Source organism: Ranitomeya imitator, chromosome 1 (genome assembly GCF_032444005.1).
Source record: "Ranitomeya imitator isolate aRanImi1 chromosome 1, aRanImi1.pri, whole genome shotgun sequence".
Lineage (NCBI taxonomy): Eukaryota > Metazoa > Chordata > Amphibia > Anura > Dendrobatidae > Ranitomeya > Ranitomeya imitator.
In genome coordinates, this window is record NC_091282.1 from 439,417,745 (window position 1) to 439,443,273 (window position 25,529).

At 41.1% G+C, this 25,529-nt stretch overlaps 1 protein-coding gene across 1 annotated transcript; it reads left to right on the forward strand.

Annotated features, from left to right (window-relative positions):
• The first annotated feature begins 10,859 nt into the window (after window positions 1-10,859).
• On the forward strand, window positions 10,860-21,813 carry DMRT3 (doublesex and mab-3 related transcription factor 3). Its single transcript, XM_069745484.1, has 2 exons — window positions 10,860-11,591; window positions 20,366-21,813. The coding sequence occupies exons 1-2, from the start codon at window positions 11,192-11,194 to the stop codon at window positions 21,316-21,318; spliced, it is 1,353 nt and encodes a 450-aa protein (XP_069601585.1). The 5' UTR covers window positions 10,860-11,191; the 3' UTR covers window positions 21,319-21,813.
• The last annotated feature ends 3,716 nt before the right edge of the window (window positions 21,814-25,529 follow it).

Below are 25,529 nucleotides of genomic sequence, written 5' to 3' on the forward strand. Positions count from 1 at the left end.
TGAGACATGGTTTACATACAGTAAACCTTTTTATATCCCTTCCTTTATTACATATTCCTCTTTAGTAATGTAAGAAGTGTCTTTGTGTCTAATTTGGGGTCTCTAGCTATTAAATTAACGGGTTAAATCCCGGAAAAAATTGGCGTGGGTTCCTGCGCAATTTTCTCCGCCAGAGTGGGAAAGCCAGTGACATGCGGATTTGTGTGTGTTTTTGTAAGCTCAATAAAGATATACAAAAAAAATGAATTGTGATGTCATTTCTTGTCCAACCTCTTCATTTACATACTCTATTGAAGAATATACACACACAGCTAGATAGATAGATACTTTAGATGGATACAATAGATAGATACGCTATCTATCGTATCTGTCTATCGTATCTATCTATCACTGTATCTATCTATGGATCTATCGTATTTATCTATGGTATCTATCGATATATCTATTATCTACCGATATATCTATCTATAAATATATATCTAGATATATCGATATGAAGAAAATATATCGATAGATATATTGATAGATAATAGATACTATAGATAGATACGATATATATCTATCGCATCCATCTATTGTATCTATCATATCTATTGTATCGATCTATCTATTGCATCCTATCGTATCTATCGATATATCTATCTATAAATATATCTATCGATATATCGATCGATATATCGATAGATATATTGATGGATATATCAATAGATAAATAGATAGATATGATAGATAGAGAGATAATAGATGAACAGATGATTGATAGATACGATAGATAGATGGATACGATAGATGGATCACACAAGCGAGAAACTCGGACGAGTCTCGCATCTTAATTCCCGGCACTGCCGCCGGCACTCGGGTGCAAAGTGTGCAGCTGCATGTATTTCTATGCAGCTGCACGCTCCACTCCCGAGTGCCGGCGCCAGTGTCGGGTATTAAGATGCGAGACTCGTCCGAGTTTCTTGCATGTGTGATCCCGGCCTTAAATAAAGACACACACAAAATTTGCATTAGGCCGGGGTCACACTCGCGAGAAACTCACACAAGTCTCTCACTTCAATACCCGGCACTGCCACCGGCACTCAGGAGCGGAGCGTGCGGCTGCATGTATTTCTATGCAGCTGAACGCTCCGGTCCCGAGTGCCCACGGCAGTGCCGGGTATTGACGCCGGCCTTAAATGCAATAAGTTTAATTTTGAAAAAATTTTGAAAAAAAAATGGCGTGGGCTCCTGCGCAATTTTCTGTGCCAGAGAGGGAAAGCCGACGGCTGGGGGCCAATATTTGTAGCCTGGGAAGTGGGTAATACCCATAGCCCCTCTCTAGGCTATGAATATCAGCCCACAGCTGTCTGCATAGCCTTTACTGGCTATTAAATTAAGGGGACTCCCCAAAAAATGACGTGGGGTCCCCTATATTTTATAGCCAGAAAGGCTACGCAAACAGCTGCGGGCTCATATTCATAGCCTAGAGAGGGGCCATGGTTATTGCCCCCCCCCCCCCGGGGCTACAAATACCAGCCCCCAGCCAGAAATGGTGCATCTGTAAGATGCGCCAATTCCAGCACTTAGCCCTCTCTTCCCACTCCCATGTAGCGGTGGGATATGGGGTAATAAGGGGTTAATGTCACCTTGCTATTGTAAGGTGACATTAAGCCTGGTTAATGATGGAGAGGCGTCAATAAGACACCTATCCATTACTAATCCTAGAGTAGTGAGAGGGTTAAAAAAAATAAAGACAGCCAGAAAAAAGTTTTAATATTCTTAATTTTACCATACTCGATCGCCTTCATAAAAAATTAAAATAATAAACCAACCGTATACTTACTTTCCGCCGTAGTCCAATTAATAACGAATGTCCCACGACGATCTCCCCTATAGAACAGTGACATTGGGTGTTGTTACCCCTCTATAAGCCCTCCAGTGACACACTGACAGGAGACAATGGCTCCTGCAGTGTATCACTGAGGTTACCTTAGTTCAGAGTCTCACTTTATGGCAAAGCTGTGTTGGAATTTTCCCACACAGCAGTGCCACAAGTGAAACTAGGGACTATTTTCTCACAGGGGCGGAGGAATACATTGTGGGGAATACATTGTGGAAGGATACCTTCCATTATTGTATTCCTGGAGCCCCTGGAGAGTGGTCACATCATCTGATGTGGCTGCTCTCCACGGTAGATCGTCGTGGGACCCTCGTTTTAATTGGATATCTGCAGATCAGGGAGTATATTGTTTGTTTATTATTTGTTACAGATGACACTGGCTTCGGGGATCAAGGTGATGGTGAGTATGTACTCTATGTTTAATGTACTGTATGTCTATATGTATATATTGTATGTACTGTATGTATGTTATGAATGTTGCATGTTCTGTACGTATGCACAGTATGTTGCATGTTGTATGTCGCATGTCATATGTTGCATGTCTCATGTTGCATGTCATGTCGCATGTTGTATGTCTCATATTGCATGTCATATGTTGTATGTCTCATGTTGCATGTCATGTCCTATGTTGCATGTCATTTGTTGCATGTTCTGTCTCATGTTGCATGTCATATGTTGTATGTCACATGTCATATGTCGCATGTTGTATGTCTCATGTTGCATGTCATATATCGCATGTCTCATGTTGCATGTCATATGTCGCATGTTGTATGTCACGTGTTGTATGTCTCATGTTGCATGTCACATGTCATATGTTGCATGTCGCATGTTGTATGATGTATGTTGTGTGTTGTATGTGCACACAGTCTAGACGAGTCCGGCTCTGCTACATCTGGATGCCTGACATCTAGATGTAGCAGAGCCGGTAGATGATCGCCGGAGATAACTCTCCAGCGATCACCTACACTGCAGCGTTCTCACAATCAGCTGATCAGCTCTTTGTGAGAACCAGACTAGTGACCGGAGATAAGTCCCGGTCATGTGCAGGGCAGTTCTCGTGATAAGATAAGTTATTGCGAGAACTGCAGTGGACGAGGGACTTCCGGCGGCGGGACAGGTGAGCCGGCAGACATGCGTAGTAAAGGTACCTTCACACTCAGCAACTTTACAACGAGAACGACAACGATCCGTGATGTTGCAGCGTCCTGGATAGCGATCTCGTTGTGTTTGACACGCAGCAGCGATCTGGATCCCGCTGTGACATCGCTGGTCGGAGCTAGAAGTCCAGAACTTTATTTGGTCGTCAGGTCGGCGTGATTCATCATGTTTGACAGTAAAAGCAACGATGCCAGCAATGTTTTTACATGGAGCTAACAACCAGCGAGAACGATAAGTGAGTCGCCATTATGTCACAGGATCGCTCCTGCATCGTTCTGGAGCTGCTGTGTTTGACGTCTCTACAGCAACCTAAACAGCGACGCTCCAGCGATCGACTCGTTGTCTATATCGCTGCAGCGTCGCTGAGTGTGACGGTACCTTTAGACTACTTTCACACTTGCGTTTTTAGCAATCCGTTGTTTTGGGCAAAAAACATCCTGCAAATGTGCCCGCTGGATTCTTTTTTGCACATAGACTTGTATTAGCGACAGATCGCGACGTCGCGTCCATCGTGCAATGGATCCCTCGTGTTTTGGCGGACTGTCGGCACGAAAAAACGTTCAATTTAACATTTTTTCGTACGTCGCATCCGCCATTTTCTACCACGCATGCGTGGCTGGAACTCCACCCCCTCCTCCCTGGACTTCAGAATGGGCAGCAAATGCGTTGAAAAACTGCATCCGCTGCCCACGTCGTGCACAAATTTCACAACGTGCGTCGGTACGTCGGCCCGACGCTTAGCAACGGACCCGTACCGACGCTAGTGTGAAAGTAGCCTAAGCTGCGGGTACGCAGTTGCTACGCATGTGACTAATCATTAGATGTGGTTTTACTGCATCTAATGATAGTCTATGGGAAATTTACGGCGCAGCGACGGAGCGTCACCACACTGTAAAACAGGCATGCTGCGTTCTGAAAAGACGCTCCGCATGTCGGTTTACGCGGGTCTGCCACCTGCGTGTTTTACCGCATCGTGGAGACGGGATTTCATGAAATCCCCTCCACTATGCTGTAACATCTGGATGCTGCGTGTTTGACGCTGCGGCTCTAAGCAGCGTCAAACGCGCAGCGTTTCGTGAATGTGGAAACATACCCTAAAGCCCCTTGTTTAGTTAATGGGGTTGGTCTGAAAAAGAAATGATAACATATTCTTGGGATAGGTAATAACTTATAGATTAGTGGGGGTCTAACTGCTGGGACTGGCAGAACAAGGCACAAGCTGAGCACAGAGAACTAATGGAGCACCGCTTGAGCATGCGCACTGCCACTTCATTCTAATGGGGTCAAGAATGCCCTCTTCTGCTGTTTAGCGGGGGTCCCAGCATTGGACTCCCACCGATCTCTAACTTATCTCATATCCTGTGTATAGGTGATAACTTATTTTCACCAGACACCACCATTAATTAACCCCTGGAGCTTTTTTCGGTTTTGCGTTTTCGTTTTTCACTCCCTCCTTCCCAGAGCCATAACTTTTTTATTTTTCCATCAATATGGCCATGTGAGGGCTTATTTTTTGCGTGACGAGTTGTACTTTTGAATGACACCATTGGTTTTACCATGTCGTGTACTAGAAAACGGGAAAAAAATTCCAAGTGCGATGAAATTGCAAAAAAAGTGCAATCCCACACTTGTTTTTTGTTTGGCTTTTTTCCTAGGTTCACTAAATGCTAAAACTAACCTGCCATTATGATTCTCCAGGTCATTACCAGTTTATAGACACCAAACATGTCTAGGTTCTTTTTTTATCTAAGTGGTAAAATAAATTCCAAACTTTGCTGAAAAAAAAAAAAAATTGCCTAATTTTCTGTTACCCGTAGCGTCCCCAATTTTTGTGATCTGGAGTTGGGTGAGGGCTTATTTTTTGCGTGCCGAGCTGTCGTTTTTAGTGATACCATTTTGGTGCAGATGCAATCTTTTCATCACCCGGTATTGCACTTTAATGCAATTTCGTGGCAACCAAAAAAACGTAATTCTGGCATTTTGATTTTTTTTTTCTCACTATGCCGTTTAGCAATCAGGTTAATCCTTTTTTTATTGCTAGATCTGGCAATACCAAATATGTGTACTTTTTTATTATTATTGTTTTATTTTGAATGGGGCGAAAGGGGGATGATTTAAACTTTTATATATTTTTTATTTTTTTCAAAAACTTTTTTTTTTATTTTGGCATGCTTCAATAGCCTCCATTGTGGTGCTCCTGATGAAGAAGTTTTGTACTTTGAAACGCGTTGAATAAATCCACAATTTAATGGCTACACATTTGGACCTTGAATCATTCAGCAGCGCAGATTAAATCCACGCTTTACCCATTTTTTTTATCAATAGTCTCCATAGAAGGCTAGAAGCTGCCATATCTTAATTGGCTCTGCTACATAAGAGCGATGCTCAGATTGCCTCTATGTAGTAGAATTACAGCATTGCTATGAGCGCCGACCACAGGGTGGCACTCATAGCAATCTGGCATCAACAACCATAGAGATCTCAAGGAGACCTCTGGTTGTCATGTCGATGCACCGATGACCCCTGATCATGTGACCGGATGACTGGAAGCGCTTGTTGAATGCCGCTGTCAGAGTTTGACAGCGACATTTAACTAGTTAATAGGCGCGGGCGGAATCGTGACAGCTGAAATGTCCCGGTTTTGATGTAGGCTCACCGCCAAAGCCCACATCAAAGCGGGGGTACTGCCATTGGATGTACTATTCCGTCCGATGGCAGAAAGGGGTTAAAAACGTACTTCTAATTAAGGGCAATGTAAGAGTTAATATTATTGCAATCTAGCAGTGCCATAAAGAGATCTTTCTTGTTACCCGCGCTATCTGGATTAGTTTTGTTGTGCCTCAACTGGTCAAACTTGAACTAAAAAGGCTTTAGTGGTCATCTGGCTATTTTACCAGTTTCTTCATCAGTTTCTGGTGAACAGAATTGAAAAATGCAACATTTTCTGATCCGGCTCTGTGACGGGTCCGACACAATAACTATTGAATCAGTTCTTGCATCAGGAAAAAAAAGACTGTACTATCTCTAATAAGTGAAAACTGCAGCAGTGAATGTGGAGCTGCTGCTGCTGCGTGTCTCTGCTGGCGATCAAGGTCCAGGTTACTAATAAACATTTTATTCCTATAGCGCCAACATATTCCGCAGCGCTTTACATTTCAGGACTTGTACCGACATTACAAAGTAATACATAAATCAACAGATACTAAGACAAGTGAGGGCCCTGCTCACAAACCTTCAATCTAGTTCCCTAAGGTTACTGATAAAAAATGTATAAAAAAGCGGTTAGTCTTTCTCTAAATAAATAATAAGCATATTTCATGTCATCACATTTGTAAAGTTAAAGACTTAAAAATGTGACATTATTTATCCTACAAGATGAACACTGTAAAAATAGTATAAAAGATTAACATCATCTGCTTTTAAAAAGTAAGACAATAAAAAGCAATTAAAATGTCATATGTAATCTAACCCCGTAGTGACTGGGCCAAATTTTTAAAATCTGACCAATGTCCCTTTATGTAGCAATAACCCTGGAACGCTTCAACAGATCCCAGCGATTCTGAGAGTGTTTTATGCATGACACATTATACTTTATGGTAATGATAAATTTAGGTTGATATGTTGTGTTTATTTATAAAAAAAAATCATACATTTGACAAAAATGTAAAAAAAAAATAGCAATTTTCAAACTTTTAATGATTATCCCTTTAATCCAGATAGTCATACCATAGAAAACCATTAATAAATAATATTTCCCTCATGTTTGCTTTACATCAGCACCATTTGTAAAATGTTATTGTATTTTGTTGGCATTTTAGGTTTAAAAATGTAGCATTAATTTTTCATTTTTTCATGGAAATGTACTTTTTTTTGGACCTATCCAGGTTTGAAGTGATTTTGGGGGACCGGTATATTGGAAAACCCCCAAAAGTTATGCCATTTTAAAACACCATCCCCTGACATACTGAAAACTGCTGTCAGGTAGTTTATTAACCCTTCAGGTGCTTTTCAGGAATTAATATAAAGTGGCATGATAGGAATGAAAAAGTGTATTTTTACCACCTAAATGTCTCTAACTTCTGAACAGGTCACTATAGCCGGGAGACTCCAAGGCCGCTATTTGGCCATGAATTGCCATGACAACCATCAGGACCACAAAATCATGATATCAGGGTGCCAATGGGGTTAAAAAGGGAGCCCCCACACTCTGTTAACCATTTATATGATATAGTCAATTGACAGCGGCATCTAAGGGGTTAAACAGATATAAACGGTGCCAACACTGATCGTGGCTAATGCAGAAAGTTGTCAGCAATAATGTACAGCCGACAGCTGCTGGATTGTCACCTGTATGGGAATGCTATTCTCTTATATCTCAGGTCAGTAAAAAGACGTATTAGCGGTCATTAAGGGGGTAAATTGATGCCAACAAAAACTACAGCTCATTCTGTACAATGCAAGCCCTCACACATCTCAATTGATGTAAAAAAGGTAAAATCTAACAAATTTCAATTTTATTTTTTTTTTAAGATGTAAAACAAAAATAACATAGAGATTTGGTATTGCCGTAATTACAATTGTAGTACCAGGTCATTTTTTTCATCACAGTGAAAGCCATAAAAGTGAAAACTGAGCAGAATTGCTGAATTATTTATTATACTACCCAACAAAAAAAATTAAAGTACATTATGTATCAGAGTGAATAATAATCCTTCAGAATGTGTGCAGCATAAAACAAGTTAATAAAAAATGTGAAAAGTTATGGATCTTGAAGGAGCGTGACTTATTTGACCTGAACACGTTGTAACGCTTATTAATGAGCACACTGGCTGCCTAATGCTTGCCGTGAATTCATTAAGTATTGAGATCATTTTTGTTATCTCTATGGATAAGACAGTGGTCTTCTGAGACAGGTGGTCTTTCAGAGAGGCTTCAGTGTAAATACTCAGCACCAATCAGCCACACCAATAACTCCTTTGATATAAATTAATTGAATAACATTGATCTTGTGACATTGGTACCTGTTAAAGGTTTAGGTAGTGAGGGATTCGGCACAATGTTGGGCTAGGAAACCTTACACCCTGGCATTCATGGATGTTACTTACAAGCCACCTAAATAAACCCAGGTAACCGTATTCCCTAACATTGGTGATCTATAAAAGTAGGATAATGCACACAGGGTAGTTGCTCTGTGCACGCCCTTATGGCTGAAAGAAGACGCCGTCTGGGTTTTAATAAGTTAATTTTCTCCCAGTAGTTTCAGTAAGTTGGCCAGTCAGCATTGTATTTTCCTGCAGATTAACCCTTTATCTGCATAGATATTGCTTCCCAAGGTAATAGCTGCTCATATCTGGGTGCCAAATACCCTAGGTGTCTCCAAAAGTCTTGTTGAGTGTATTCCTTATATAAAAATGGTAACAAATTGCAAGCTTACAAGAATACTCAGGTCTCTCCATCAGACCTGACTAGTCTCATAGTCTTGCAATTTGTTACCATCTTTTCAGTTAGTCACTAAAAGGTATCAACCACCGAAGACTCTCAAAACTTAAGATTTTTCTATCTACTGGCCAACACAGTGCAAAAATACATGGTTTTCCATATGTAAAGGATATATATATATATATATATATATATATATATATATATATATATATATATATATATATATATAGTTATGGCCCAAGGTGTGGGCACCCTTTAAACAGTTCCAGAAAATGAAGTATTTCTCCCAGAAAATTATTTCAATTACATGTTTTGCTATTCACATTTATTTCCTTTGTGTGTATTGGATCAACATAAAAAAAGGCAAATTGGACACAATTTCACACAAAACCCCCAAAATGGGCCAGGCAAAATTATTGCCACCTTTCCCAAAATGAGGGTAGCCAACTTTGTTTCAAGTATGTGATGATTGTTCAAACTCACCTGTGGCAAGTAACAGTTGTCAGCAATCGCACCTAAAAGAAGATAAAAATGGGAAAGTTGTCTCAATCTTTGCACTGTGTGCCACACTAAGCATGGAGAATAGAAAAAGGAGAAGAGAACTAAGGACTTGAGAACCAAAAGTGTTGAATATCAACAATCTCAAGGTTACAAGTCTATCTCCAGAGATCTCGATGTTACTTTGTCCACAGTGTGCAACATACTGTTGTCAAAGTGAGTTTATAACTCATGGCACTGTAGCTAATCTCCATGAACGTGGACAGCAGAGAAAAATTGATGAAAGGTGGTAACGGAGGATAGTCCAGATGGTGGATAAGCAGCCCCAATTACATTCCAAATAAATTAAAGCTGTCCTGTAGGCTCAGGGTGCATCAATGTCTGCAAAATATCCATTGACATTTGAATGAAATGAAACACTATGGCAAGAAACCCAGTAGGACCACACTGCTGACACAGAGACATAAAAAAGCTAGGCTACAGTTTGCCAAAATGTATGTGAGTAAGCCATAATTCTTCAGGGAAAGCATCTTGTGGACAGATGAAAACAAAATAGGGTTTTTTAGTACAGCACATCATTCTACTGTTTACTGAAAATGGAATGAGGCTTCCAAAGAAAATAACACAGTGCCTACAGTCAAATATGGTGGACATTGTTTTGGGGTTGCTTTGCTGCCTTTGGCATTAAGCGCCTTAACTGTGTGCAAGGCATCATGAAATCTGAAGATTACCAAAGAATTTTGGGTCGCAATGTTCTGCCAAGTGTCAGAATGTTGGGTTTGCATCCTAAGTCATAGGTCTTCCAGTAGGACAATGACCCCAAACATACTTCGAGAAGCACCCAGAAATGGATGGAAACAAAGGGCTGGAGAGTTCTGAAGTTGTCAACAATGACTCTGGTTCTAAATCCCATTGAACATCTGTGGAGATTTCTTAGAATTGCTGTTGGTATGAGAGACCTGGAGCAGTTTGGAAAAGAAGAGTGGTCCAGAATTCCAGCTGAGAGGTGTCAGAAGCTTGTTCGTTACAGAAGAAATTTATTGCATATATTTATTTCAAAGGGGGTACAACCAAATATTAAGTTGTGGGTGACAACAATTTTGTCTGGACCATTTTGGGATTTGTGTGTGAAATGTTGTGCAATTAGCTTTTTTTCTCTTTTTTTGTGTTGTTTCAATACAAAGGAAATAAATGTATATAATAAAATGTGTTGTAATAATTTTCTGGGAGAAATACTTCAGTTTCTAGAACAATTTCAAGGGTGCCAACACTTTTGGCCATGACTGTATATGTATTAATCATGCAATGCCACTAATTGTAGAGTCAAAATCATTTGTACGAAAAAATCCGACAATCCAGAGTAAGCTGGCAGATGATGGACCTAGCTGAGGAAAGGAGTGGAGTTAAACAGAATGAGGATGGATCAACCCTGTTTTACTAATTCTGCCCTACTCATGTAGTGCCAACTGTCAAACGCTGAAAAAAATCGTATCACGGATCATTTCCAACTTTCCTCTTGTGTATATGAGGAGCTCTACAGTGAAACCTACTTTTGAATCCATCCAAACATGAGATACAATGTAAATATACCACACTGGTAATGAACGTAGATGAAATGCCAGGGTAATGCCATCTACATCAAGGCATAGACACTATTCTACTAACAGAATAGGTTGGCAGAGCAAATCACCATTCTGGCACCATTATAGCCACTTTGATAAAGGATGCCATGCCCTGTAGATGGATGAAAGCTGACCAGAGAGGGCTGCTGTTGGAGACAGGCTGTGATGAGGGACTGGGCTACAGAGGAGGATAATAAGAGGCGGAGACCTTAGAGGAGGGGAAGATCTGCCACCTAACCCCTCACCATCTCATGCACACACTCAGCATGGAAAGTACAGTGCCAGACAGCAGCAGCCTGGTATCCTAACACCCCTGTGCACTAGGGTTCAGCACCACGCCTGGTCCTGCTGGGAGGAGGACATCATCTGGAGATAAAGGACTGGACTTCCAGCTGCTCCACACAAGTGGACAAGAGAGGAGCAGAGCTCAGGATGTAGGACTCTGAGCCTGGCCAGGAGGGCATTAGGGAGACAGAGGGTGCTGTGTCCTGCAGCATCACCCACCGCCTAGAAGAAGCCATCACCACCTCCATCTCTGAGGACAGAACTTCTAGAGACACAAAAGTCCAAGCCTGGTGTCACCTGCCAGATGATGAATGGATACGGCTCTCCCTACCTATACATGGGGGGCCCAGTGTCACAGCCCCGAGCCCCATTACAGAGGACCCCAAAGTGTGCCCGATGTAGAAACCACGGAGTCCTCTCTTGGCTCAAGGGCCACAAGCGCTACTGCCGCTTCAAGGACTGTACCTGTGAGAAATGCATCCTGATCATAGAAAGGCAGCGGGTGATGGCGGCACAGGTGGCACTCAGGAGGCAGCAGGCCAACGAGAGCCTGGAGAGCCTCATCCCAGACACCCTGCGCCCTATGCCAGGCCTGCCAGCTGCCTTACCGGCCGACACCAGTCAGCCCGCACCCCGGCCTGGAGAGATGACCATCCGGTGGGCACAGGAGCCCTCCTCGGCCATGCCGCTGCCAGGGAAGACAGGTGGGTACTGCCCGGAGCGCGATGGATTGCTCACTTGTCTCTTTACATTTAGTGACAGGGAATATTGGGCCACAAAGATGAAACATGACAGATTAGTAATAGAAAGTAATGATGGCACATCATAACCTACAGAGAAACTGTGACCAACCATCCGTCTGTGCAGGAGACTGCCCGCTAACTACAGGAGGGGACCGCCAGCAACCATAATGCATGCGGCTCCTGTACTTCATTCTTTTTTTTCTTTCTTGTTTCTATCTTTTTTAGCAGTAGAAAATAAAGATAAATATTCCCCTAAACTATTTAAAAATATTAAATATCTTGATTCCATATACTTCTTATCACACTAGAAATATTTATTAGCGCTATGATTTTTTTCCCCGGTAAATGTTTAGTAACATTCCTTATCATTAATAAAAAAATTATTATAATTAATTCATATGAATAATGTCAATATGAAATATAACAGTAATTACAGAATAGTAATGATACAATGATTATAAATATGCATGCTACTAATAACAAACGAAATAATACTGATAAGTATAATAATAAGACAATAACTGCTGCTGTGGCTGTATATATACCGGCAAAGGGAAGAAATGCTGAAATGTCCTTAGTAAACTGAGATCTATCTATTTATCTCAGAACTATTATCTAGCCATCTATCTATGTAGTTATATATCTATCTATCTCATATAAATATTTATATCCATATTTATCTATCTATCCCCTATCTATTTATCTATCTATTTATCTATCATCTATCCCATATCTATCTATCTATCTATCTATCTATCTATCTATCTATCTATCTATCTATCTATCTATCTCTATTATCTATCTATTATATATCTATCTATTTATCCATCGCATATCTATCTCATATAAACATACATATATATCCATATTTATATCTATCTAGTATCTATTCATCCATCTATCTATCCACATATATATATATATACTGTACAGAAAGTTGCACACTCCCCTAAGGTGCCCAGAAGCCCTGAATGTGATGTCTTTATTTTGGTTACCACTGATATTATCTGAATTCAGATTTCAGAATTGTGAGATAAGTATTTATGACACCACTGTTTTCTGTCCTGCAATGTTTAGTAACGTTGGTTTTATTTTAATCTATTGTAATTGAGTCATAATGATAAAATAAATACTAATTATTAATAATTTTGTCTGCTACTAAGACAGAGTCAGAGGTGAATAGAGTAAACCTTGCCTTATATTCCTCCTCCATGCTCAGCCATGGCCACTCTGATTGGCATCACATCCTGCCCTGGATGTGCCAGCGAGTAGTTGTGCCAATGATAAGTGGCATTTCCTATGCGCAGACTTGGCAGCCACCAGTCAGGATGGTGGAAGCCCACAGTGCCATATGTAGCGACAATCAGATGTCTGAACACTGGAATAACACATTTGTTGTCAGTTGCTGCTTCTGCGGTTTATCACGTTATGATTTATTGAAATTCCCGAGGCCACTTTACAGCTTAGATGAAGGAGACAAGTAGTGAAGCGTGAAAAATGACTCAAGAAGGAAATCAAGTATAACCTCAACTTGTGCCAAAACATGTCACCCGGAGTGAGGGATCAGGTTACTGCAGAACTGCACCCTGAGCAGCCTCCATGGAGCCGGGAGATCCCTGCAAGAAAACCTCAGCTACAGGCAATGTGGGAACTAGGGAAAAGATATTGAGTCATCGATACTTAGATTTATCTATTATATATCTATCTATCTATCAAATATCTATCTATCTATCTATCTATCTATCAAATATCTATCTATCTCATATCTATCTATCTATCTATCTATACATTATCTATAGAGCTATCTATTATATATATATCTATCTATACAATATCTATAGATCTATATTATATTTCTATCTATTATCTACCTATCTATAGATCTATCTATCTATCCCATATCTGTATATCTATTTATCTATCTAATATCTATCTATCTATACATTATCTATAGATCTATCTATCTATTATATTTCTATCTATCTATACATTATCTATAGATCTATCTATCCAATATCTATCCCATATCTATCTATTGATTATTTCTTATTCATTAGTTTATATATATATATATATATATATATATATATATGTATATATAAATATTGCTTATATATATATATATATACGTCATGTAATATAATGTATATTTATACAAGAAGGAATTAAAATGCAGTAACACAGATACAGAGTGTATAGGGTTATTAGATGTGCAGCTGGGAGGTGATTTGGTAACTCTCTAGAAGTATCGCTCTCTCTCTATAAGAACATCTCCATCACTGCTGTCTGCGCTGATCCAATCCATAGGCAGCAGTCTGCGTATCGCATCCTAATTGTCGGCATTTCCATACAATCTCCACCGGATACATAGCGGCATTTAGAGCCACAATGGAGTAATGTAACGTCTCCTCCACCCCTGTGTACCCGGCACTGACAACCGGCTCCAGCCCAGATGCCCATTCACCCTCTTCTTTTGCTACTTGATACTTCTATTAAACCGATGAGTCCAATATTTTGACATATGTATTTATCTAAGGAGGCAACTGGAATCTAAATATATGTTCAACAATTAACTATTTTTTAATATTGTTATATAGATTGTAAAAAGTGTATTTTTAGTAGTAGGATTATATATATGGGAACAATTAGATTTAAAAGGTTCAGTTTAAAACTAATTAACTAAAATTGAAATATACGAAAATAGGTCTATCTAGGTATCTAGTAAAAAAAATCAGAAAGTAGTTAGAAAATAATTTTTAAGAATATTATTCTATTAATTTTAAAACAGAAAAACTGGAAGAAATAGGAAATGATGAAACAAATTATCTATCAAATATAAAAAGAGAGGCAGCACTCCAGTATAGATGCAAAAACTATAGACTTGTGGCAGTGTTTTAGTTCACAATTAAAGCAGCACTCCAAAAATTAATTTTACAAAAAAATCTATTATCTATCTATCTATCTATCTATCTATCTATCTATCTATCTATCTATCTATCTATCTATCTATCCCATATATATATCTATCTCATATCTATTATCTATTATGTATCTATCTATTATCTATCCCATATCTATCTATCTAATATATATCTATCTATCTATTATCTATCTATCTGCATCTATCTATCTATCTATCTATCTATCTATCTATCTATCTATCTATCTATCTATCTATCTATCTATGTATCTATCTATCCCATATCTATCTATCTATCTATCTATCTCATATCTATCATCTATGTATCTATCTATCAATAATATCTATCTATCTATCTATCTATCTATCTAATATCTATCTATCAGTCTATCTAATATCTATCTATCCCATATATATATCTATCTCATATCTATTATCTATTTATGTATCTATATATTATCTATCTATCTCATATCTATCTATCTATCTATCTATCTATCTATCTATCTATCTATCTATCTATCTATCTATCTATCATATCTATCTATCTATCTATCTATCTATCTATCTATCTATCTATCTACGGTATCTATCTATCTATCTATCTATCTCATATCTATCATCTATCTATCTATCTATCTATCTATCTATCTATCTATCTATCTATCTATCTATCTATCTATCTATCTATCTATCTATCTATCTATTTTTAAAGCCAAAACCTGTAGGAAGAGGTAGAGCTAAAAGAGAGGCTGTATATGTAGAGTTTTCAGTGAATTGCTAGGAACTTTAAAGTAACAACTGGCTGCAGCATTTTTTGAAAAGAAAAAAATGTAAATAAGTAAATAAACAAACAAACAGCAAGTAAAACATAAATGTCATGAAAAACTGTACAGAATGCTGTCTGTGGATGTATCCTGCCGTGGTGGTATTACATTTTTATGTATTGCTTCGGCTACGTTCACAGATCCACATTTTCCGTGCAAGAGGTGACAACACTCAGATCAATATCATTCAAATGGGCTATTTAGATGATCGTTTTTTTTTCCACTGATCAAATGTCCACATGAAAAAAATTGCGTTGTGTGCCATCCCTTTCACATTTTGGATGTGACTCGCCTATCCAAGTCCATGGGTGCACTAAAAAACATCCGATCCCATACAGATCAATCATATGCCCTGCTGTTATATAAAAACAGATGAAAAAGCATTTATTTTTCTGGAAAAAAATCAGACAATTTTTTTTACACGCTTATGTGAACTACAAGCACCGGGAATGTTTTAGGTGTTTATAAATACCGTTAGTTGAAAGTAAAGGCTGAGATACGCATCGTTAGGAATTTTACATGCAATATTTTGAGCCAAAACCTGAAAACGCTCCTGTTTTTTTTCTAAAAACAATTGCGTAAAAAACTGCACATAGGATTGTGATTGCAGCCTTAGACCTGATTCACATGTCCAATTTTCACATACATCTTCTATTTCTTTTTGTTCCCAGCTAGAAGACATGCCCCCCAAAAGAAGCAATGCTATTTATTTGTAAAAAAAAAGCTATAAAATCATAAATGCTTATGTCAGCTGCAGCGACTCACAAGTATTGGAAATTAAAACTTAACAATATTAATTTAAAAAAAATAGACAACATATATAAAAAACATAGACAATGTAACACTGCGAGTCTTTTAATATGGTACTACATAAGATAATTTTTTTAATGAATATTAAATGTTAAGTTTTAATTACCAATATTCGCTACAATTGATATAAATAATTAATGGGTCTTCGCATGTTTTTTTTATGATGGATGCTCTGCAAAAAAAAAGAAAACAGGGATATGCGAATCAAACTCATCTGAATATTGCAGACCATTCATAGATTCCACCCATGTTGCTTCTATGTACTGTCCATTTTTAACTGACTAATTCTAGCGGAAGTTTAGGAAACCTACAAAAGTTATTTTTTACTCATTCAAGCATAACAGATGACATATGGATGCTAGAAAGTGACCTCTAAACTAAAAAATGGCTCAAAAATCAGATCCAACACCATGATTAATATTGGTAGCTTGTTTATGTTGACAAAAAAAATTGTGCGTGAATTGAGACTTCTTTTTTGGCAATATTTTTTAACAAAAACAGAATGTATTTAAAAATAAATTAAAAAAAATAACTTTTATTCTATGAATATTATTCTATTAATTTTAAAACAACAAAACTAAAAGCAATAGGAAATAGTGAGTCATAAATTATCTATCTATCTATCTATCTATCTATCTATCTATCTATCTATCTATCTATCTATCTATCTATCTATCTATCTTTATCTATCTATCTATCTATCTATCTATCTATCTATCTCTCTATCTATCTATCTATCTACAGTTGTGCTCAAAAGTTTACATACTCCGACAGATTTTTTGCTTTCTTGGCCTTTTTTCAGAGAATAAGAATGATAACATCAAAATGTTTTCTCCACTCATGGCTAGTGGTTGGGTGAAGCCATTTATTGTCAAACTACTGTGTTTTCTCTTTTTAAATCATGGCAACCCAAAATATCCAAATGACCCTGATCAAAAGTTCACATACGCCATTTATTAGTACCATGTATTGCCCCCTCTAACATCAATGACAGCTTGAAGTCTTTTGTGGTAGTTGTGGATGAGGTTCTTTATTTTCTCAGATGATAAAGCTGCCCACCCTTCTTGGCATAAAGCCTCTAGTTCCTGTAAATTCCTGGGCTGTCTAGCATGAACTGCGCATTTGAGATCTCACCAGAGTGGATCAATGATATTGAGGTCAGTAGACTGAGATGTTCACTCCAGAACCTTCACTCTGTTCTGCTGTAGCCAACGGCAGGTTGACTTGGCCTTGTGTTTTGGATCATTGACATTTTGGAACGTCCAAGTATGTCCCTTGTGCAGCTTCCGGGCTGATGAGTGATTGTCTCCAGTATTTGCTGATAATGTGCTGCATTCATCTTTCCTTCAACTTTGACCAAGTTTCCTGTACCTTTGTAGCTCACACATCCCCAAAACATAAGTGATCCACCTCCCTGCTTTACAGTAGGAATGGTGTTCCTTTCATCATAGGCTTTGTTGACCTCTCTCCAAATGTAACGTTTTTGGTTGTGGCCAAAAGTTCAATTTTGGTCTCATCACTCCAAATTACCTTGTTCCAGAAGTTTTGAGGCTTGTCTCTGTGCTGTTTTGCATATTGTAGGAAAGATATTTTGTGGCATTTGTGCAGTAATGGCTTTCTTCTGGCGATTAGACCATGTAGCCCATTTTTCTTCAAGTGCCTCATTATTGTACATCTTGAAACAGCCACACCTATAGTTTTCAGAGAATCCTGTATTTCAGCTGATGTTATTTTTTGGTTTTTCTTTGCAGTTTTCCTGGCAGTTGTGGATGACATTTTTGTTGGTCTACCTGACCATGGTTTTGTTTTTACAGAGCCCCTGATTTTCCATTTTCTAAGCTGCTGACTGGATTTATCAATTCTTTGGATATCTATTTGTATTCCTTTCCTGTTTTAAACAGCTCAACTACCTTTTCCCATAGATCCGCTGACAATTCTTTTGCTTTCCCCATGACTCACAATCACTGTCGGACTGGAGCACCTTGGACCCACCAGAGAAAATCATTCTTGGGGCCCACTATGCAACTACATAGAAATAAATACAGGACCACTGATTGTGCGGTAAAACACGCTAATATCAGGGTATAATATAAGGTAGTACATGCTTTAATTATGTAGCAGGGGTTGGGGTAGCCCCATCATAGAATATAAAGTAGCCCCCTCATAGAATATAATGCAGCCCCCTCATAACACTCTCCACCACCTCCATCATTGTTCTCCCCCTCTACCCCATAATGTTCATCATCACCACCTCCATCATTGCCTTCCCATCCACCACCCCAACACTGCCACTTCCACCACTCCCATCATTGCCCTCTCCATCTCCTCCATTATTGCTTTCTCCCCCACCACTACCATCATTGCCTTTTCCGCCACCTCTATGATTGTTTTCTCCCCCACTACCCACATCATTGCCCATTCCACCACCTCCATCATTGCCTACTGCACAACCAGCCCATTGTCCTTTCCACCATCATCACTGCCTTCTTTCCATCATTGCTTTCTTCCCCACCACTCCCATCATTGCCTTCTCCATCTCTTCCTTCATTGCCTTCTCCCCACCACCCCATCATTGCCTTTTCCACTATCTCTATCATTGTTTTCTTTCCCACCACCCCATTATTGCACTTTCCACCACCACCATCATTGCAACCTCCCCCACCACCCTCATCATCCTTTCCATCACCCACATCATTGCCCTCTCCACCATGTACACACACACCTCTCTGCACGTTCCCCCGCAGACACACACAGAGCAACACTCACCTCTCTGTCTGCTCCCCAGCAGCATCTTCATCGCTTGCAGCTTCCTCTCCGGCACAGCCATGCACTGAATGATAACGTCATCCAGCTGCGCTGCTATGTCAGACAGGAAGCGCAGGGCAGGAAGCAGTATGGATCCCTGCAGCTCCTCTGCCATTTTCTCCTGTAGGCAGTGGAGCCGCAAGGATCTGTCCTGTAATAGCTGGCAGTGTTAGCTGCAGACTGCAGCCAACATACCGCATGTGCAACCGGTAGGGATCCGGAGGTGGAGAGGAGCCTCTGCAGGCGGCTAACACTGAGGGCAATCTGGCCTGTTTATCCACTCCCGAGGCTCCAGGGGACCCCTGGCCAGAATGCCCTCATGTGCGGCGGGCTGGCACAGCCGTGCGCTGAATGATGATGTCATCCAGCTGCGCTGCTATGTCAGACAGGAAGCGCCGGGCAGGAAGCAGGATGGATCCTTGCAGCTCCACTGCCTACAGGATAAAATGGCAGAGGAGCTGCAGGGATCCATACTGCTTCCTGCCTTGAGAAAGGATTGTATCCGAAACGTCGCCACACCATTTGGGCAATAAACATCACTTTTTTTTCTGGGAGTCTGCTGTGTTGTTTCCCCTTTTTTTTCTACTATTGCAAGGAGCCTTCTCAGATTGCTGACTGGGGATGCGTGCACTTTGTTAAGGTACTGTGTTTGGTGCTGTTCCAAATTTTTAACCTATCTATCTATCTATCTATCTATCTATCTATCTATCTATCTATCTATCTATCTATCTATCTATCTATCTATCTATCTATCTATCTATCCCATATCTATGTATCCCATATCTATCTATCAACATATGTATCTATTGTAATTATATATACATATACAGTATGTGTCAATTTCAAAGGAAGTCAATATCAACTTTTAGGGCTATATTACTGTGAGTGAAAAAAATTGTTAGAGATAATAGTGTAGATACAATTATGACTTGTATGAGCTGAAAAATATGTTAATATATTATATTAAAATATAATATTCACATGGTTAACGGTGTATTCCCACCTTAAACCACCATCAGAGATACTGGCTTTACCTCTAAGACCTGCAACCAACTCCACAAAAGGGGTTTCCCTGATCCCTGTGCTACCTGGTGAGAATGAATGAAGAAGTTACTTTCTCTTTTCATGTCTGGTGTTTTGGACGTCAGTATTTCTAATTTTTTTGTAAATTGGCTCCGTCATGAACTCTTTGAAATGTATAATTTTTTATCAGTTCCAACCAAATATGTTATTGTCCATGGGGCAATTTATCATATTCAAAGTTGCAGGTTAACTTGGTGACATATAGATAATGATACTAAATCACGGATCATATATGTCTTATATGTTTCTATATAAATCAAATGTTTCTTTAATTTTCCCTGGTTTTTCAGATCTGTCAGAGGAAAGATTAGGTGACAGCAGTGGAACTGAAAATGGTGAAAACTACAGTGACAAAGATACCGATCAACGGTCTCCCCCAGACGTGAAGCCTTGCTGTTCCCCAGAAAGCCCTGAAGTGGTGTCAGTGGATGAGTCAGCCTATCCAGCACAAAAAAATTGCAATAGTGCTGAAAGTACATCAGATAGCCCCAAGTATCAAGCAGAGCACAGCCATCTTATTATTGAGGGCTCTTCTGGCACAGTGACTTTGCCATTTAGCTTGAAGTCCAATAGACCTCCAATTGAGGTCCTTAAGAAGATATTTCCAAGCCAGAAACCTACTGTGCTAGAACTTATCTTGAAAGGATGTGGCGGTGACCTTGTCGGGGCTGTAGAAGTCCTTCTGTCAAGCAGATCTTCTGTGACTGGAGAGAGAACTGCAACTGATCCAGATGGCATTATGTTACCTTCTAATGGTCACCTTTTTGAGCACACTCTTGGCTCATACCCATTGACCTCCTCCAAATGGTCAGTAGGATCAGCTTTCAGAGTTCCAGATACTCTGCGTTTTTCAGCAGATTCTAGCAATGTGGTTCCAAATCCACTAGCTGTGCCCTTACAGCATCCATTTCCACAACCACCCAGGTACCCACTGCTGTTGAGGAACACTTTAGCAAGGAACCAGTCCAGCCCTTTCCTGCCCAATGATGTCACTCTATGGAACACAATGACATTGCAGCAACAATACCAACTTAGATCCCAATACGTCAGTCCTTTTTCTGGAAATTCCTCGAGTGTCTTCAGGAGCTCACCCGTCCTTCCCCCTAGAGCCCCTGAAGACCCTAGAATCCCAGGTTCTGAGGACAACTGTTCAATAGTAGTGAAACAGCCCATTTACACAGAGGAAGACTATGAGGAAAGATCAGATTCTGCTGACTCTAGAATACATAACAGTTCTTCCTAACAAATGACAACTGTACACAGACTGGTATAGGGCAGCGGAAGACATATTTTAATTAATTGGCCAATATTCATTGCATTTGTGGAATCAATAAATAGTGTATACTGTGCATTATTGTTCTCACAGTGGGACTGTGTAAATAATATTTGGCTACACCACCAGCCTGATAGAATATAAGACTGGAGACCTAAGTATTTTACTCTGCTTTTTACAAGGGTCAAATACATATAGCCGAAATCAAGCGTCATGCGTTGTAGTCTCTAAGTATTAAGAGATCTGTAATAAACTTTAAGAGTAAAACGAGACAGAAGATAAATATGTGAATTTTGCAGATATCCGTATTCTGTTCAACAGAATGACCATATGTGATGATAATATAATATTACACACAGTATGTGAACTGCATGAAATGTATTGTTAAATGAGCCCAGGATTAAACATTGTCAGGTTAATGTAGCATGCTAAGGACTGTAGCTGAAATAAAAATGATGATGAGCATGTCATTTATACTTGTAGTTTGTCAAATGAAATTAGCGTAATGTCATGAACAAGCCATCTGCATGCTGGGAGACTCAATCACTCCACAAGTGTGTTCAGGAAAACAGGTGGAATGTGCTCACACTAGATTTCATTTTACTTTTGAATGTCTATGGTTAAATAAAATTAATTTGGAAATAAAATTTTGGTCCTAAAGCACAGAATAATATATTTATGGGAATTGGGCTGGGTTCACATTACGTTCTAGCGGTTCGTTAGACGGACTGCGTTGCATCGGGGCATAACGCGGTGTAACGCAGTCTGTTAATGCTGCCATTAAGCCCTATTTTGGGTGCATCACTAGCGCACGCCCGCAATGGGATGTGCCGTCATTGAGTGATGGACCCTGGGATGCGAGCTGCAGCGTTTCCGGGTCCGTTACCGCTAGCGCAGATAGAGCATCTGCTAGCTCTATCTGTGCTAGCGCGATGGCATGTTGGCACTTGCGTTAACGCAGCCCATTTAACGCATGTGTTGAACGGGCTGCTTTAATGCAATGTGAACCTAGCCTTATATATAATTAGTAGCTATTGAACCCGTTCTATGCCCGGGTGGCGAGCATTTATATTGGTATGTGGTCTCCATCCTGGTATGTGCTGCTCCATCCTACGTCCCCATCTTGTCATGAGCTGCTCCATCCTGCGTCCCCATCCTGACATGTGCTGCACCCATCTTGCGCCCCCATTCTGTCATGTGCTGCACCCATCCTGCGCCCCCATTGTGACATGTGCTGCTCCCATCCTGCGCCCCCATTGTGAAATGTGCTGCTCCCATCCTGTGCCCCCATTCTGACATGTGCTGCTCCCATCCTGCGCCTCCATTCTGACATGTTCTGCACCCATCCTGCGCCTCCATTCTGTCATTTGCTGCTCCCATCCTGTCATGTGCTGCTCCCATCCTGTGCCCCTGTTCTTTCATGTGCTGCTCCCATCCTGCGCCCCGTTCTGTCATGTGCTGCTGCCATCCTGCGCCCGTTCTGTCATGTGCTGCTGCCATCCTGCGCCCGTTCTGTCATGTGCTGCTGCCATCCTGCGCCCGTTCTGTCATGTGCTGCTGCCATCCTGCGCCCGTTCTGTCATGTGCTGCTGCCATCCTGTGCCCGTTCTGTCATGTGCTGCTCCCATCCTGTGCCCCCGTTCTTTCATGTGCTGCTCCCATCCTGCGCCCCCGTTCTGTCATGTGCTGCTGCCATCCTGCGCCCGTTCTGTCATGTGCTGCTGCCATCCTGCGCCCGTTCTGTCATGTGCTGCTGCCATCCTGCGCCCCCATTGTGACATGTGCTGCTCCCATCCTGCGCCCCCATTCTGACATGTGCTGCTCCCATCCTGCGCCTCCATTCTGACATGTTCTGCACCCATCCTGCGCCTCCATTCTGTCATTTGCTGCTCCCATCCTGTCATGTGCTGCTCCCATCCTGTGCCCCCGTTCTTTCATGTGTTGCTCCCATCCTGTGCCCCCGTTCTTTCATGTGCTGCTCCCATCCTGCGCCCCGTTCTGTCATGTGCTGCTCCCATCCTGTGCCCCCGTTCTTTCATGTGCTGCTCCCATCCTGCGCCCCCGTTCTGTCATGTGCTGCTGCCATCCTGCGCCCGTTCTGTCATGTGCTGCTGCCATCCTGCGCCCGTTCTGTCATGTGCTGCTGCCATCCTGCGCCCCCATTGTGACATGTGCTGCTCCCATCCTGCGCCCCCATTCTGACATGTGCTGCTCCCATCCTGCGCCTCCATTCTGACATGTTCTGCACCCATCCTGCGCCTCCATTCTGTCATTTGCTGCTCCCATCCTGTCATGTGCTGCTCCCATCCTGTGCCCCCGTTCTTTCATGTGTTGCTCCCATCCTGTGCCCCCGTTCTTTCATGTGCTGCTCCCATCCTGCGCCCCGTTCTGTCATGTGCTGCTGCCATCCTGCGCCGGTTCTGTCATGTGCTGCTGCCATCCTGCGCCCGTTCTGTCATGTGCTGCTGCCATCCTGCCCCCGTTCTGTCATGTGCTGCTCCCATCATGCGCCACCATTGTATTATATGCCCCCCATACCCCATAAGATGCTCCATTGTATATGCCCCGTATGCTGCTGCCATATAAAAAAAAAAAATACCATACTCACCTATCATCGCTGGGCGCCGAGTGCTGGGGGCCTGAGCAGGCGGGGACACCGGCGCGCTGTGGGGGTCAGGTGCCGGTATTGCCGCTAGCAAAGGCCCCCCGCACTTGCTATACTCACCTGTCTGTCCCGTTCCAGCGCTGCGCGCCGCCATCTTCCGGCTCCTCTAGCTGGGACTGTTCAGTCAGAGGGCGGCGCCGGCGCGCATTAAGCGCGTCATCGCGCCCTCTGAACTGTGAACGTCACAGCAGAGGACCCGGGAGACGCAGCCGCACGCAGCGCTGGAACGGAGGACCGGTGAATATTGCCGATACTCACCCTCCTGGCGGTCCCTGACTCTCCGGTGGAGATCGCGGTGTGCGTTCAGTGTTTACGCATACCGCGATCTCCTGGGAGCGTCACTCTGTGAGGCCCAGACTGCGCCAGCACTTGCTCTTGCGCAGTCTATAAAGGCTTCGGACAGAGTGACGCTCCCAGCGTTATATAGATTATGAGAGGTAACATGGAAGAATAGTCCATCCCACACATAGCTAGTACAATTGCTAGATACAGCAGGTAAGTAAAACATGACTATTACCGGTGACTAATAAGCATAAATCATCTTATTTTTTTAACACTTTGTTTATATTAAGATTAGGTTTACATTAGTATTGTATTTGTATACTTTACCGTGTGGTAAGTACAATATATGGAGCTTGACTTCATCGCCATCTTGTGGCTCTTTGAAGATTTGCAGATCTATCTATATCATCTATTCATCCATCATCTATCTGTCCGTCTATCTATCCCTATCTGTCCGTCTATCTATCCCATATCTATCTATCTATCTATCTATCTATCTATCTATCTATCTATCTATCTATCTATCTATCTATCTATCTATCTATCTATCTATCATCTATGAATGTATCTCATATCTATCTATCTACAGTGGGTATGGAAAGTATTCAGACCCCTTTAAATTTTCACTCTTTGTTTCATTGCAGCCATTTGGTAAATTCAAAAAAGTTCATTTTTTTCTCATTAATGTACACTCTGCACCACATCTTGACTGAACAAAAGCAGACATGTAGTAATTTTTGCAAATTTATTAAAAAAGAACAACTGAAATATCACATGGTCATAAGTATTCAGACCCTTTGCTCAGTATTGAGTAGAAGCAGCCTTTTGAGCTAGTACAGCCATGAGTCTTCTTGGGAATGATGCAACAAGTTTCTCACACCTGGATTTGGGGATCCTCTGCCATTCTTCCTTGCAGATCCTCTCCAGATCCGTCAGGTTGGATGGTGAACATTGGTGGACAGCCATTTTCAGTTCTCTCCAGAGATGCTCAATTGGGTTTAGGGCAGGGCTCTGGCTGGGCCAGTCAAGAATGGTCACAGAGTTGTTCTGGAGCCACTCCTTTGTTATTTTAGCTGTGTGCTTAGGGTCATTGTCTTGTTGGAAGGTGAACCTTCAGCCAAGTCTGAGGTCCAGAACACTCTGGAAAAGGTTTTCATCCAAGATATCTCTGTATTTGGCCACATTCATATTTCCTTCAATGACAACCAGTTGTCCTGTCCCTGCAGCTGAAAAA